The sequence below is a fragment of the Myxocyprinus asiaticus genome, chromosome 48 (genome assembly GCF_019703515.2).
Source record: "Myxocyprinus asiaticus isolate MX2 ecotype Aquarium Trade chromosome 48, UBuf_Myxa_2, whole genome shotgun sequence".
Classification (NCBI taxonomy): Eukaryota; Metazoa; Chordata; class Actinopteri; order Cypriniformes; family Catostomidae; genus Myxocyprinus; species Myxocyprinus asiaticus.
In genome coordinates this window covers 23,831,140-23,848,714 of record NC_059391.1, presented here as the reverse complement: position 1 = coordinate 23,848,714, position 17,575 = coordinate 23,831,140, and the positions used below count along the sequence as shown (strand labels likewise).

Sequence of the window (17,575 nt, the reverse complement as noted above, 5' to 3'; positions counted from 1 at the left end):
TTTTCTTGTCTCGGCATCCCCTCACGTTTGAATAGTTGAGGACAAGGGCCACTTTGTAGGAGGCTGGAATTGGTTGCGGTTTGGTTGCAGTTGACAGACTGCTGGTCAGTTCCTGTTGATCGGCGTCCCCTGTGTATACACCCTTCTATCCCAAAAGCCTCTGCTCTAAAATTTGAAGCTCTATGGGAGAGCAGGGGTGGACTTTTAGTTTCAGACATGGCTGAAAAACCTTTGCATTTTTTTCTTTTGTAGGGCTCGACAATAGGGATGACCCACTGGCCTCAGGCCAGTTCTACGTTGTCACTAAACCTTACGTTTGTTATACTTGTACATGAGTATTTATGCTTTGCAAACTTAAACATTTGGTTTTCTGTGATGTATTAAACATTATTGCGAATTCTGAATTAAAGTTGTCAACTTGTCAGCAAGGTAATGTTAGCTGGATAACATATGGTTTTGTCAAAATTGTGAGAAGAGTTGATTTGTTCTAGACTTGGAAGCATCAGTAAGGATTAGCCCAATGTGTCAGCCATACATCGGTATCGGCCAATGAACGCAATTATCGGACATTATCTGGGATGATTATTTCCTGTCAAAATGGGGCGGAAATACATGTCGGACAATTAACCTACAACTCGGGCTGTGTGTGAGAAAATATCTCTTATGTGGAATTACTGTACTTTAAATTGGGTGAGAATGACAGCAGAGCTGCAATTTTTAAGCTTTGCACTAAATTTTACAAGGTGGAACTCCTGTTAAAACTTTTAACATGACTAATTTCATTATACTTAAAGTCTGACATGGCAAGGAATATGATGAGTTTCTTAAAGCTAAAGTGGAGGCTGTTTCAGGGATAACGGGATAAGCTTCATCATTCAGAATTCAGTTAATGTATGAATGTTAAATGGGATCAACTTTTCTATTACATGCAATGATGTCTGTCTATGTACTGCATTAAATAAATATTCTGGGTTCAAGTTAAGCTCAATCGACAGCATTTGTGGAATAATTTTGATTACCACTAAAAATAACTTCGACTTGTCCCTACTTTTCTTTAAAAATGCAAAAATTGAGGTTACAGTGAGGCACTTGCAATGGAAGTGAATGGGGCCAATCTGTAAACGTAACGCTGTAAATGCTAAAATGACTGTAAAAACAATGATTTATACTTTATAGCTCAAATAATACACTGGTTTTAACTAAATAATTAATGTGCAGTTGAAGTCAGAAGTTTACATACACTTAGGTTGAAGTCATTTAAACTCATTTTTGAACAACACCATAGATTTAATTTTAGCAAACTATAGTTTTGGCAAGTTGTTTAGGACACATGCTTTGTGCATGACACTTGTCATTTTTCCAACAATTGTTTACAGAAAGATTGTTTCACTTTTAATTGACTATATCACATTCCAGTGGGTCAGAAGTTTACATACACTAAGTTAACTGTGCCTTTAAGCAGCTTGGAAAATTCCAGAAAATGATGTCAAGCCTTTAGGCAATTAGCTAATTAGCTTCTGATAAATTAGCTAATGTTTGGTGCGAAAAGTGCAAATCAATCCCAGAACAACAGCAAAGGACCTTGTGAAGATGCTGGAGGGAATAGGTAGACAAGTATCTATATCCACAGTAAAACATGTCCTATATCAACATAACCTGAAAGGTTGCTCAGCAAGGAAAAAACACTGCTCCAAAACTGCCATAAAAAAGCCAGACTACAGTTTACAAGTGCACATTGGGGCAAAGATCTTACTTTTAGGAGAAATGTCCTCTGGTCTAATGAAACAAAAATTGAACTGTTTGGCCACATTGACCATTGTTATGTTTGGAAGAAAAAGTGTGAGGCTTGCAAGCCGAAGAACACCATCCCAACTGTGAAGCATGGGGGTGGCAGCATCATGTTGTGGGGGTGCTTTACTGCAGGAGGGACTGGTGCATTTCACAAAATAGATGGCATCATGAGGATGGGATATTATGTGGATATATTGAAGCAACATCTCAAGACATCAACCAGGAAGTTAAAGCTCGGTCACAAATGGGTTTTCCAAATGGACAATGACCCCAAGCATACCTCCAAAGTTGTGGCTAAATGGCTTAAGGACAACAAAGTCAAGGTATTGGAGTGGCCATCACAAAGCCCTGACCTCAATCCGATTTGTGAAAAATGTGAAAAATTTGTTTAGAAAATTTGTGGGCAGAACTGAAAAAGCGTGTGCAAGCAAGGAGGCTTACAAACCTGACTCAGTTATACCAGTTCTGTCTGGAGGAATGGGCCGAGAAGCTTGTGGAAGGCTACCCAAAATGTTTGACCCAAGTTAAACAATTTAAAGGCAATGCCCCCAAATACTAACCAAGTGTATGTAAACTTCTGACCCACTGGGAATGTGATGAAAGAAATAAAAGCTGAAATAAATAATTTTCTCTACTATTATTCTGACATTTCACATTCTTAAAATAAAGTAGTGATTCTAACTGACCTAAGACAGGGAATATTTTCTATGATTAAATGTCAGGAATTGTGAAAAACTGAGTTTAAATGTATTTGGCTAAGGTGTATGTAAACTTCTGACTTCAACAGTAAGTGCTTTTATAAAATTATAAGCTTCACATTTCTGCCTTTGAAACCCTCCAAAAATTGCCCCCCTTCCATTGTAAGTGCCTCACTGTAACCTCGATTTTTACTTTTGTTTAAAGAAAAGGAGGGATGAGTCAATAATTTTTTGTGGTAATCAAAATTATGCCACAAATGCTGTTGATTGAACTAAATTTGTATTGAACCCGGTATGTTTTTTTAATGTGAGTTAATAATAATGTGGTTTTCAAGTTTTGTTTATAACTGATACCAGTTGCTCTGAAACTTTGAAGACATGTAGAAAGTAGAGACATAGACAAAGTTGTGCAATTAATTATCAGTGGTTTGAAACAAAATCATAACCAGATGTTGTTGTTGGCACTCAAATTTTGTATCAGTGCCTCCCTATTAAAAACCTAGTCTTTCTTGTAAGCAAACTTGACATTATATTGAAAATATCAACTGGAAAATATAATATATAATTTTTTTGTGGTGGGGCTAGTGGAAATGTTGGCAGGGCAAGTAAAAATCTGAGAAGAAAAGATCCTTATTGTTGAGTGCTGCTTTTGGTTCGCAGATTGTTCAGGATTCTCCTTTTTCTTGTTGATGAAGAACAGACTGCAAGTGGTTCACCCTAAAATAAAAGCTCTCTCATCATCTACTCACCCTCATGCCATCCCAGATATTTATGACTTTCTTTCTTCTGCAGAACACACATGAAGATTTTTATAAGAATATCTCAGCTCTTTTGGTCCTCACAATGCAAGTGAATTGTGGCCAGATCTTTGAAGCTCCAAAAAGCACATGAAGGCAGCATAAAAGTAATCTATAAGACTCCAGTGGTTTAATCCATGTCCTCTGAAGCGATATGATGGGTGTGGTTGAGAAACAGATTTATATTTAAGTTATTTTTATAAATTCTCCTCCCTGCCCAGTAGGTGGTGATATGCACAAAGAATGCAAATCAGCAACAAAAAAAAAAAAAGAGAGAGAGAATGAAATTGGAGATTTATAGTAAAAAAAAAAGAAAAAAAAAAGAAAAGGTGTGTCACCTAGCTTCTGAAGATATGGATTAAGCCTCTGGAGTCTTATGGATTACTTTAATGCTGACTTTGTGCTTTTTTTAGACCTTCAATTTCTGGTCACCATTCACTTCCATTGTAAGGACCAACAGAGCAGAGATATTCTTCTAAAAAATAAGAATATAAAGATATTCTTCTGTTCTGCAGAGGAAAGAAAGTCATACACATCTGGGATATCATGAGGGTGAGTACATGATGAGAGAATTTTCATTTCTGGGTGGACTATCCCTTTAAAGGTTCCTTTCTTTTTTGCCTCCAGCCTCCCTGCCCTCAACATTAGCATCTGTCAGATAAGTACAGAAGGATGAAACTGAAGAAGCAGGTGACCGTTTGCGGTGGGGCCATCTTCTGTGTGGCCGTCTTCTCCCTGTACCTGATGTTGGATCGAGTCCAGCACGATCCCGCCAGAAGACAGAGTGTTGGGAACTTTCCGAGGGTAAGCCGACGAGAGTGTTTCTCCAGTACTTTTTCTTGTTATGAATTCCCTTTTTTCTGGATTCCATTTTATGCTGTGGTGGTGTTGCTGTGTGGGGTCTGTTTGAATGCCTTCATTTATCAAAGCCTTTGGTTGTGTTTTTTTTTCTGCTTGGACTGCAAGTGCAAAGATAGTGATGTCACCAATTCATTTCTGACTGACTCTAGCTATTTAACTACTAAATTCGCTAGTGAATAAGTCGCTGTGAGAGCTGGCCCTTTTTCTACCATGAACCAAAGGCTTTTTTAAGTTTAAAAAAGTAATTCTGAGGATTTTGTGGTGTAGTTCTAGAAACGGCATACATGATGGCATACAGCTGACAGTGTTTGATGTAGCACAGTTTTATGTGCTTAATGTAAGCCTGGGGAAAAATAACGCACATTATGCAGATGCAGATACTCTTTGTATTCAAAGCATGAACTAAATCATTCATCACTTTGATTGTCAGTCAGCTCTGCACCAATGTTCCCAGAATTCAACACTTACAGCCCTACAATAAACAAAGTGGAAATTGAAATGAATGTTGAATATTCCGAGTTCAATACAAGTTAAGCTTAATCGACAGCATTTGTGGCAATATGGTGATATTGACCACAAAAATGTATTTCCACTCATCCCACCTTTAAAAAAATAAAAAATAAAAATCAAGGTGACAGCGAGACACTTACAATGGAAGTGAATGGGGCCAATCCGTAAATGTTAAAAAAAAATCACTGTTTCAAAAGTATAGCCACAAAACGTAAACAATATGCATGTTAACTTGATGTAAGTGGGATAAAATCACTTACTAGCTTTATTTGTTCTGTGTGAAGTTACATTTAATTACAACTTTGTTGCTATGTCGATGTAATAGCGTGAACCCTAAAAATCCCCAAAACGACCTTAAAAAGCACTTTACAATTTTTATTTTTTTGGGGTAATAAACATTGTGCCACAAATGTTGTCAATTGAGCTTAATTTTTACAGTGCTGAATTTGGTAAATTCCTTTAAGGTTTATGAACAGCATCTGTAGCATAAAAAATTATCTTGTCCTTTAGTTTGTAAAACCAAAAATCTAATTTACAGCACTTACACTGCAACTTACGATGGAAGTCTGTGGGGCAAGGCATTCCGGAGGACTTAAAAGCACAAATGTGCAGCTTGCATTTTTGTTATTGCACTTACATTCATTCTTTCCATACCAAAATTTGTACTTCGAGCTGTAAGTCTTAATTGTGTTTATATATTGAGTTTAATGTAAATGGTCCTCTTCTGATATCCTTGCATATCATGACAAAATTACAGGGCTTACTGGCCTTACATGGTCATGACATGAGGTGAAAGATTGCATATAACTTTGCATAGGCAAGGTTGTCTTACTAGCTTTTTGGCTACACTTTTGAAACAGTGTGCATTTTAACAAATCTTATTGTTCCGTGCCTTGCCCCATAGATTTCCATTGTGTGCATTACTGTGTACACTGAATTTGTGCTTGTTTTTACAAACTTATGGACAGGTTGCTTTTGTTTTATTTGTTTTTATTTTTTTTATTTTGGCATGCCCAATTCCCAATGTGCTCTAAGTCCTCGTGGTGGCTCGCCTCAATCCGGGTGGCGGAGGACGAATCTCAGTTGCCTCCGCGTCTGAGACAGTCAATCCACGCATCTTATCACGTGGCTTGTTGAGCACATTACCGCAGAGACCTAGTGCGTGTGGAGGTCACGCTGTTCTCCGCGGCATCCATGCACAACTCGCCACGCGCCCTACCGAGAGCGAGAGCCACATTATAGCGACCACGAGGAGGTTAACCCAACGCGACTACCCACCCTAGAAACCGGGCTAATTGATTGCTTAGGAAGCCTGACTGGAGTCACTCAGCACGCCCTGGATTCGAACTTGCGACTCCAGGTATGGTAGTCAGCGTCTTTACTTGCTGAGCTACCCATGCCCCCTTTTATCTTGTTTATAATACTGTACATGTGTTACAGATCAGACACGCCAGTACTGTACACCTTGGTGTGCTGTCCCCTCTAGAATGCTCAGGTCAGTCATGTGATTTTGTAGATCTGTGGTGGTAGATAGATTACACCTCCATCCCCCATTTCGGTTTCAGAGCCAGATTTCGGTGTTGCAGAACCGCATCGAACAGCTCGAGCAGCTCCTGGAGGAGAACCATCAGATCATCAGTCACATCAAAGACTCTGTGCTGGAGCTCACCGACACGGGGGCCATCTCTCCCAGCGGACACCTCCCCTTCCGCAGCGCCAACGGCTCCTGGGTGCTGCCGTTTGATGGTAGGCCCACCTTCCTTTCTGTCAAGCCACAAGACTGCCAGTTCGCACTGGGCCGCAGGAGCCAGACTGACCTGCAGGTGAGAGTCCAAGTAGAGTATTAGTGGTACAGAGTGTGTAGTGTTTGCTGGAAAAGGTTTGTAGTGATGATTCAGTGAGCGCGTTTACATGCACATTCTTACATGATTACGCTTAATAAGCAGACAAAAGGTGTAAGATCATGTAAACGCCTTAAACGGTTTTAGGTCATAAACGGTGTAAGCATAAACCAATCGGCACATAGATTTTTGCCCATTAGAGCACTTTGATTTTGAACACCTGTTATTCAAAGTAAATACAATAGTTTGGTAAAAGGGGATTGTTGGAAAAACTGTGGAGAAAATAAGGCTCATTACAGTCATATTCTATATGGGTGCTCTAAAACATATTGGAATGAAGTAATTAGACAGATTAATTTAACATTTAATTGCACAATAGAAATCCATCCATTTTGGGTAAAATGCTATCGTCTTTAAGAAATAAAACAGAATAAACATTTAGGGTAATCAGAATAGCAGCTTTAAAACCAATTACAAAAAACTGGCTTAAACCAACAAAAAACAAAAAAACCCCACCCTTTTAAGCTATTTCAGAACATGTACTGTATATAAAGATCGAGATATATATTAAAGATCATCAAAAGTCTGAAATAAAAAATGTTTTTAGCTACATCGCCCAGTCCTACTTTGCTGAGTGTGTACTCTACTGATCCACATGAGACCAGTGAATCAAAATGTTCATCACATAATTCGGAATTGATTGGTTGATGGTACTTCTATCACTTTTGGAGTAGATGCTGGACGTATACTCCCTGCTCAGCTTTGATAATGTGGACGGCGGTGTTTGGAAACAAGGCTTTGAGATCACATATGACCTCAATGAATGGGATGAAGAACCCCTGCAGGTGTTTGTGGTCCCTCATTCACACAATGATCCAGGTAAGGATTTAAACTTCATCCATTCATTCACATTGTTTAATATGACACATGTTTTGGTGGATCAGCCTATAATGCTGTAGAATTTATGAAGTTCTGGTCTGAGCTTTCTTCTTCATGGTGGTGGATTATTTACTTTAAGAAGGGAAAATTCAATCTAGAATATTTCGACAGAGTGAAACCTTATATGCCAGTTGTTGTCTAGCTGTTTGATCTAACGCTACACTTACTGTGTTGGTTGATTCTACTGTAAATGGATTATGCAAGATATCTGCAGTTGAGTCTTAAGCTGTGAGGAATATTCCATTTGTGGCATAAAATTGATTACCACAAAAATGAATTTTGACTTGCCCCTCCTTTTCTTAAAAAATAAAAGCTAAAATCTTGGTTCCACTGAGGCACTGAACCCGGAATATCCCTTTAACTACAGTATTGAATTTGACAGTTTTGTGGTTTTGTAGGATCATATATTGTAACAGTTGCATGAAATGTTTACTCAACCAAACAGTGCTGTATATTGTCGCAAACAAAAATGAAAATTCTGTCATCATTTACTCATCCTCAAGTAAATTATAACTATAATTTCATGTTTGGGTGAGCTATCCCTTTGAGTGGACACTTCATTTGAGTTGATGATGCAGCAGCCTCAGTCTAATAGAAATAGCAGAAGCTTTATCTGAAAGAGCCATGCAGGTAAAGTGGGTCAGTTGCTTGGCTTGGCATTATGAAGCATTGGCACATTTTACGAAAGCACCTTAGGAAAAACCTCAGTGAAAACACAATGAGCTTCAAAATCACCCACAGGTCAGATACGTTTCCAAGTCTTCTTGCAAACCCCTGGAGTTGGCATTTTTTCCATGTACTGAAAGAAGCAATAACCTAATGCTTGATGTCAGTGACCCAATTCCCTGATATTTTATTGGGGTCAGAACTGTGTCACTGGGCTTTGTAGTGGTGCATGTTTAATGCAGATTGTGTAATACTGAACGTGTCGTCTTCTCGCTGCTCATAATGTTTTAATCAGTTACACCACAAATCGAAATGTCTTTCTGACATGCTCGGGGTCAGCACGGATCTGTTGTTTCCTTCGCTGACACGCAGAATTAAACAGTTTTGCACGCCCCAGCAAAGCTTGTGAATAATGAACAGACGGTGTTATGAACAGGTTGTTCTTTGGGGAACAAAATTCTGCCAAACGGCTGTGCTCCTTGGAGAACTTTTCAGTGTATTATCAAAAGAGCATTTGTGGAAGAGTGGAAATATACCCTGCTGAAAAGACCAGCTTGGGCCAGCCTGTGTTTTGCTGGTCTGGTGCCGGTCTAATTGGTGGACCAGAATGCAAAGAGCTACTTACCCAAGAAGGAAAATGACAGATATTAAGTCTTGTTTCCAAAGAAATGAACACAATTTTGTGAGGTTTATGTGTAAACAAGACAAAATTGGCATATCGTTTTTTCTTCTTTTGTGCATAAACCTCAATAAATTTGGTAGATTTCTCTGAACATCAGACTTAATACCTTCTGACATTTTGCTTCTTATGTAAATGTACTTGAGACTTTATACAGCACTTTTATGACAGGATGGATCAAGACATTTGAGAAGTACTACAATGACCAGACCCAGCATATCTTCAACAACATGGTAGTGAAGTTGGCCGAAGACCCTCGCAGAAAGTTCATCTGGTCTGAAATATCGTTTTTCGCCAGATGGTGGGAAAGCGTCGATATCTATAAACAAGAGACAATGCGCAAGTGAGTAGCATTTTATGTATTTTTTTACATTAATTAATGTTAAATTCACCATGAATTGGTATAATGAATATAATACACCATGAATATAATCTTCTGAAAGTTAATTACACCATCTCCTCTTGGTACATGTCACTCTGTTTAGTCAGAGACTCCTAATATAGCTTGATCTAATGTTGTGACAGAAGCTAGTGGACAAAGGTGAATTTTCAACAACACCTCATGTGATCTGTGCTTTGAACACTACAGTCCAATTGTTTTCTTTTAGACTTATCCTGAGTGGACAGCTGGAGATGGTGACGGGAGGCTGGGTCATGACGGACGAAGCCAACGCTCACTATTTCGCCATGATTGATCAGCTCATCGAAGGCCATCAGTGGCTGGAGAGAAATCTCGGTATGCTTGTTTTGAGGTGGTGTGGTTTAATGTTTAAAAATCTGTTTAGAGCCATGATCTAGCTTTGGGGTGCTCATTCGGGAGACACCGGTTCAAATCCAGCGTGTTTTGTGTCCAGATTTCATTCACTCTCTTTCTTCCACAATAATTTCTTGTGTGTCTGTAAATAAAAAGTGGTGCCTGCCCTTTAAGATTGCGGTATCAGTTTTGCCATATTCAAATTTCTGCCCTATTGGTAGGACTTAGTATGTAAGTATTGCGATTAGTATCGAATTTGCATATTTATCTTTTTTTTTCTTCTTTTTTTTCTGTTGATTGAACTTTATTAATCTGTGTGTTATTTCAGGTGTGACCCCTCGCTCGGGATGGGCTGTGGACCCGTTCGGTCACAGCGCTACAATGCCTTACCTGCTGAAACGGGCCAACATGAGCAGCATGCTGATCCAGAGGGTCCATTACTCCATTAAGAAGCACTTTGCTGCCACACAGAGTCTTGAGTTCATGTGGAGGCAGACCTGGGGTGAGAGATGTTTATTTTGTTACAAAATCGAAATCACCAACATTGACATTGAAATATATTTTTATTAGGGCTGTCAATTGAAAACATCAACATTGACATGGTTGTCGATTTTACGTGTTAATTTAGTGCAATTAATTATATAAAAAATAATGTTTTATAAAATGTACTCAATTAATCATGCCCCCGATCCGTACCTAAATTCTGTAATAAGGAGCGGTCCCACCATCGGAGCAATTCAAGCTTGATGTACCACCTTGATGTGGCAGTAGGGGGCAGTCAGCGCAACTGCAGCTACACAGGCAACACGCCTAGTCAAATCAACAACAGAGCAAAAGGCAGCACAACCTTCCACAGATGCACTTTTGCAGTCAAACACGGCTGGACAGAGCACAAAAGAATACAGGGATCACGAGACGTGCTTTTTGAATGTTTCAGACAACATATAACTTGACACTGAGTTCTATAAACACAGCACTTATGACTAGAGACGCTGAAAACTAGTGAAACATGACGCAACCAAAGTGAGATGCTCCAAAAGCGTCTGTCAAATTAAAAACAGCTCAGACAGAAATAGGCCAATAACAGGGTTATATTCAATGATATGGAAATAAAACAACATTTTCTCTCCAATTTGGCATGCCCAATTCCCAATGCGCTCTAAGTCCTCGTGGTGGCGTAGTGACTCGCCTCAATCCAGGTGGTGGAGGATGAATCTCAGTTGCCGCGTCTGAGACCGTCAATCTGCGCATCTTATCGCGTGGCTTGTTGAGCACGTTACCGCAGAGACCTAGTGCATGTGGAGGCTTCACGCTATTCTCCGCGGGATCCACGCACAACTCACCATGCACCCCACCGAGAGCGAGAACCACATTATAGACCACGAGGAGGTCACCTCATGTGACTTTACCCTCCCTAGCAACCGGGCCAATTTGGTTGCTTAGGAGACCTGGCTGAAGTCACTCAGCACGCCCTGGATTCGAACTCGCGACTCCAGGTGTGGTAGTCAGCGTTTTTGCTCGCTGAGCTACCCAGGCCCCAATAAAACAATATTTTGACTTTTCTGCTGCCACTATATACAGTATGTATATGATGTAATGTAATTGAATTATAATATTTTGTAAATATTATATTTAGAATTATTTTAATTATACTAAATTATCTTTATTTGGGGCCTTTCTCAGTAAATATTGATACATATGATTAATTGGGATTAATTTGCAAATCATGTAATTAATTTGATTCGAAATTTTTATCAATTGACAGCCCTAATTTTTATTTAAAAATCTTATTATTACACTTTTAGGTCATGAGAAAATGAATGTCCTTGTATCTTTCCAGTGGCTTGAAAACACCACTATCATTTTCTTTGGAAAATGTAAAAATCTAGTTAATTATAATAGAAAAGAATATTGCAATTTTTAAACATTAAATTCATTACTAGTTGAAAAGGCTTTAACTGTCTAATTAAGGTTTTAGAAAATGCAATCCCCTGGCAACTGCTTTTGAAATCTCTGGCTTAACCTACACATCAGTGTTTATTTTCTTTATTTTCAGATCCTGAATCAGGCACAGACATGTTCTGTCACATGATGCCATTTTACAGCTATGACGTGCCTCACACCTGCGGGCCTGACCCAAAAATCTGCTGCCAGTTTGATTTTAAGAGGCTTCCAGGAAGCAGAGTCAACTGCCCGTGGAAGGTGCCACCCCGAGCCATCACTGATGCCAATGTGGCAGAGAGGTGAGACTCTGGAGCTGATTACTACAAAACAAGGGAATTAATTTGATCCGGAGTAGTTAAGCCAGTGAATGAATGTAGGTTAATTTCCTGTGTTGGCCAATAAAAATTTGTCCATCACCCAACTGGCACCAGCTGTATTTTGTAGGTTGTGCTTGAACTGGGCTCTATCCCAAATCCACCCCTCCTTTTCTGCAGCAGACTTGGAAAACAAGGATATTAATAAGCTTGTAGCAATTAGTAAGCATGTGTCATTACATTTCAGAGGTCTTTGAGGGTTACTGGAATTGGCACAGTGTTTTTCAGGAGTCATTTCATTCCAAATCTTTCTAAATAAAATTGTTTTTAGGATAAAGTAATTCTGTAAGTATAAGAATTCTGTGGAAAACACAAGTTTACACTATTTTTTGTTTCAGAGCTGGTGTTCTACTTGATCAGTACCGCAAAAAGTCCAAGCTTTTCCGTAGCAAAGTGTTGCTGGTACCTCTGGGGGATGACTTTCGCTATGATAAAGCACTGGAGTGGGACCAGCAGTACTTCAACTACCAGAAGCTATTCAATTACATGAATTCACACCCAGAAATGCATGTAAAGGTACGTTTGCAGTACTTTTGACTTAAAACTGACTTTCATGGGAATGTTGAGCTGTTTGAAGTGTGTAATTTCTGCACCACTATCTTACACTTTTGGGGGAAATCTACCTACAAATGGCTTACTTACAGTTGAATCTGCACATCAAGCTGGGATATGAAAAATAAATTTAACATTGAGAAAAGTATACTAAAAAACAGGGTACTCCAGGTTCTTAAAATCTTAAATTTACTTTTTAAAATTTAAGGCCATAAAAAGTCTTTAATATCTTAAATAAATTACAAGAAGTCTTATATTTAATTTGCTGAGGTCTTAAATTTTGGGGCGTGAATAGAGGAGACCCTTAAAACAGCAGAATCTGTGTGAGTCAAAATCATCTCTTTCTCTCTCTCGTGCATCCATCATTTAGCAGTTGACTTGAGTTTAGTGTGAGCGTGCGCAAAGAAGCATTTTTACTGAACTTACGATGTCACACATGTATAAACAAGGGTGTAGATTCCAGGGGGGATGGCGGGGAGCAAACACAGTTGTGCTCAAAAGTTTGCATACCTTTGGAGAATTGGTAATATATGTACCATTTTTAAAGAAAACATGAGTGAGCAGGCAAAACACATTTCTTTTATTTCTTATGGGATTCATCTTCAACTATAGGTTGAAGATCCCATCTTGCCATCAATTTTCATAAGATTCCCCATGCTTTTAGAGCTCACACCCCCCCCAAAACATCAGTGAGCCACCACCATGCTTCACAGTGGGGATGGTGCTCTTTTCACTATAGGCCTTGTTGACCCCTCTCCAAACATAGCGCTTATGGTTGTGACCATAAAGCTCTATTTTGGTCTCGTCACTCCAAATTACAGTGTGCCAGAAGCTGTAAGACATGTCAAGGTGTTGTTGGGCATATTGTAACCGGGCTTTTTTGTGGCATTGGTGCAGTAAAGGCTTCTTTCTGGCAACTCGACCATGCAGCTCATTTTTGTTCAAGTATCGTCATATTGTGCTCCTTGAAACAACCACACCGTTTTTTTCCAGAGCAACCTGTATTTCTGCTGAGGTTACCTGTGGGTTTTTCTTTGTATCCCGAACAATTCTTCTGGCAGTTGTGGCTGAAATCTTTCTTGGTCTACCTGACCTTGGCTTGGTATCAAGAGATCCCTGAATTTTCCACTTCTTAATAAGTGATTGAACAGTACTGACTGGCATTTTCAAGGCTTTGGGTATCTTTTTATATCCTTTTCCAGCTTTATAAAGTTCCATCACCTTGTTACGCTGGTCTTTTGACAGTTCTTTTCTGCTCCCCATGGCTCAGTATCTAGCCTGCTCAGTGCATCCACGTGAGAGCTAACAAACTCATTGACTATTTATACACAGACGCCAGTTGCAATTTAAAAAGCCACAGGTGTGGGAAATTAACCTTTAATTGCCATTTAAACCTGTGTGTTACCTTGTGTGTCTGTAACAAGGCCAAACATTCAAGGGTATGTAAACTTTTGATCAGGGCCATTTGGGTGATTTCTGTTATCATTATGATTTAAAAAGGAGCCAAACAACTATGTGATAATAAATGGCTACATATGATCACTATCCTTAAATAAAAGACAGTTTTTTTTTTGCATGATCAGTCATATTTTCAAAATCAATGCCAAAATTTCACAATTTCTGCCAGGGTATGCAAACTTTTGAGCACAACTGTATATTGAACTTGTTTTGCCAGGAAGACTGGCAACATGGTGAGAAAAATTATTGTCAGTCCTGAAATATTGGTCAAAGTCAAAATATTGTATTTTTTTAACAAGCACAGCTCTTGTTTGACTCCGCATTGTGGTACAACAAGGATGAATAATTTAAAAGAATGTTTGCAGGGCAAAAAAAAGTGAAGACATTTTAATTTTGGAAAACGCTGAATTAATTGAATTGCACTGAAAGTAAATTCTATCTTCTCAGGCCCAGTTTGCAACGCTGACAGACTACTTTAACGCGGTGTACAAGGCTAATGGGGTTGGCCAGGGGACGAGACCACCTGATTATCCCGTACTGAGCGGAGACTTCTTCGCCTACGCGGACCGAGAGGATCATTACTGGAGTGGATACTACACCTCACGCCCCTTCTACAAAAACCTGGACCGTGTGTTAGAGTCTCACCTCCGGTTAGTCAGTGAAACGTCCGCCTTGAGTCTGAAATAGAATTACCAACTTAAAGAAATACCCACCCAATTATCTTTTTGTATAATTTTATACTGCCAAACTTCAAAAAGGACAAAAAGAAATCACCATAAAAGTAGTCAATAGGACTCATCCCCTGTATTCTAAATATTCTGAAGCCATACGATAGTTTTGTGTGAGGAACAGATCAAAATTTAAGCCGTTATTCACAGATAATCTTCCCCTCTGCTGGAGCTCTTCCAATCTCATTCAAGCTTGTGTTCATTTAAAAAATGGTAATCACAGCAGGTTTGATGTCATTGAGGCCAAACAGAATTGGTTCTCGCATGTCGCTAATGAGATTTGAGAGCTTGGGCGGAGAAGCACCAGTCATATGGACTACTTTTATGGTGCTTTTTTGTTCTTTTTGGAGCTTGACAGTATAAATCTCCATCCACTTGCACTTTATGGGAAACAGAATGCTCAAATATTCTGCCCAAGGTCTCATTTTGTGTTTCACGGTAGAAAAAAATAATATGGGGTTGGAATGACATGATGACAGTTTTCATTTTTGGGTGAATTATTTCTTAATGTGTAGTTAAAGTATCAACGAGTGTTCTTTTTTTATTAGATTTCCGAGCACATTTATAATGGTACTGATAAACGGGCATCAAACTGTCTGAATTGAATCCTTAATTGGCAACTTTGGCAAGTGTCTGCCTTAATTTACCAGGATTCAATTATGTTTTGAATAAAGGCCTGCTCTCTGTGCTATTACCAGAGAAAAATGAAAATAGTCTCTATTGCCAGGTGCTGATAAGCGTTTCTCATTAATACCCCTTCCATTTGTCTGGTGTAAGGAATTGCTTAATTGCTCTCATTACTACCTCATTAAACTCATTATCATTGCTTTCTCACCTTAGGCTTTGTCATTTTGAATAGCATGTTTCTGTGCCCAGTGCTTTGATTTGTAATATCATTGTCTGCACGTTATGTAGTGCCATGCCACAACAATAAACTTCTTTTGGTTTATAACTGCTATAAGGGGCTGTTCACGCAGGACTTTCTTGCATTCTGTCTGCGCTATTTTTTGTTTTGTTTTGTTTGTCTATATACACTGGCGTCAGACAGATGACTTTGGCCGTTGTGTCATGTCTCACTGTTTTTCAGTGTTTTAAGATAGAATGTCAAGTTAAAAATAGTCCAACTTTGAAAAATGTGTCTCGAACCATTTTTAACGCGAGAATGCATATGTGTTAAATATCATTTTTACGAAATATATACATTTTTAGTCAGGTTTCCATCCAAGTTTCAGATTGAATTTATGTAAAAAAAAAAAAGAAAAAATGTATGTGTTCAGGAGAACAAGATAGTCACTTTCGGGTCAATTGGCAAAAAAATTGAAATGGAAGTAGAAGCTGAAGCCACTGTGGCTCTTTAATCGACTGTAAGAAATTACTTGCAGTTTAGAGCGTGCAGCCAAAACGCTCTTGACGAACTTTTCTAGCGATCAGCGTAAATGCTAGCCAATTATTTTGAGTTCCATCATTTCAGAATGAACAGAGCAACATTTGAGATAAGTAATAGTGCTGGGTAGTAACAGATTGCATAATCAGATTATAAAAATCAAGTACTTGTAATTGGATTAAATTACATTTTTAAATGCATGTAATCAGACTACAGTTACTTTTTTATAGATTACATATTAATAAGGTAAAAATTATCTTTTTTCAGTCTTTTACATATTTCGTTCTAAATCAGCATACCGCTGATATACGTTCGGTAAGTCTTCGAGTGTTTTTGGAAGTGAGGGGGGGAGGGGAGTGTGCGTCGCACTCAGAACTAATACTCCCTACTAGCTAGTCAGGTGGTGATGGAGTGGTCTACCTCAGCATTTAACCACTTGATCTATAGAGATAATTTCATTTTTAAGAAGACACATGCAAAAACATCACTGTGCAATGTAAAGTATGCCTTTCAAAAGTTCATATCCTGTCAACTGCGAAGGATTCTACGTCAAATCTAAAGAAGCATTTGGAAACTTTACATTTCAAATCAAACCAACTCAAACTCAGTTTTTCAATAATTATTTGAATTATCACTGTGTGTAATATAACCATGTTGCAATGTCTTTGGAATGGTTTTGTCCATCAAACGCAGCAAAATGCACAAATATACGTCATTTCATATTCGATTGGATTAGCACCATAAAATTACTTATAGTTTCTTAAATTGCTTTTGTAGTCAGCTTCAAAAATGTATATGAATGCACTTTTGGTGTAGTTATCTTTGAGACGTTTTTGTGACGCAGATTCTTAAATATAACTGGTTTGATGTCTAACCACACATGGATGGCGTTTGTAAAATGGTGAAATTGCATGACCACATTTGTGTTAACGTGCCCAGGAACCTGTCCGTAACTTTAGAAACGCCAATAAGAAAATGCCTGTTAAACGGTAACGTATTTAAGTCTGTCATTGATGGAGGGCCTAGACCACTATCATCATCATGGGGGAAAACATGAAAATATGAAAACTTCCTTCATATTTTTACATTTGCAATAATTGATCTGAATTTGTGGGCATTAGCACAACTCAAACGATTAAACCATGCAGAATTCGGTTAAAGTAATCCAAAAGTAATCCAGAAGTAACTGTATTAGATTACCCCAAAATATTAATCTACAAGATTACATTACTGATTGCATTTTTGTCATGTAATTTGTAATCAGTAACTGATTACAATTCACAAGTAATCCGCCCAGCACTGGCAATAATATTGGTCCACTGGCTATGAACAATTTATTCATTCACACAATGTTTTTGATGCACGTCTATAGGAATTTAGTCTGTAAGTGTGTTTCAATGGTAGTTTATGCGCATGTCTTCTTACCGAATTCAAAAATGTATCCATCTAAAGCAAGCATTAGGTTTTTTTATGCAGATTTGAAATATTATTGGCATCTTGTTGTTTCTGTCCAGCATTTTTTTTATGCATTAAAATACATGGATGAATTCCTAGCTACTTATTCTTGAAGTTTGATTAATAAATGTTTCCACTTTGTAT

General features: G+C 38.4%; 1 protein-coding gene across 3 annotated transcripts in view; it reads left to right on the top strand.

The window, feature by feature from the left end:
• Positions 1-17,575, top strand: part of LOC127437632 (alpha-mannosidase 2x-like) — a 36,887-nt gene that overhangs the window by 1,925 nt on the left and 17,387 nt on the right. For all 3 annotated transcript variants that reach the window (XM_051692670.1, XM_051692669.1, XM_051692668.1), the window contains exons 3-11: positions 3,914-4,090; positions 6,223-6,480; positions 7,233-7,377; positions 8,954-9,125; positions 9,391-9,518; positions 9,865-10,038; positions 11,593-11,779; positions 12,193-12,370; positions 14,312-14,514. In XM_051692670.1, the coding sequence (XP_051548630.1) occupies positions 3,959-4,090; positions 6,223-6,480; positions 7,233-7,377; positions 8,954-9,125; positions 9,391-9,518; positions 9,865-10,038; positions 11,593-11,779; positions 12,193-12,370; positions 14,312-14,514 (1,577 nt within the window). In that variant the 5' untranslated portion in view covers positions 3,914-3,958. The remainder of the gene's footprint in view (positions 1-3,913; positions 4,091-6,222; positions 6,481-7,232; positions 7,378-8,953; positions 9,126-9,390; positions 9,519-9,864; positions 10,039-11,592; positions 11,780-12,192; positions 12,371-14,311; positions 14,515-17,575) is intronic.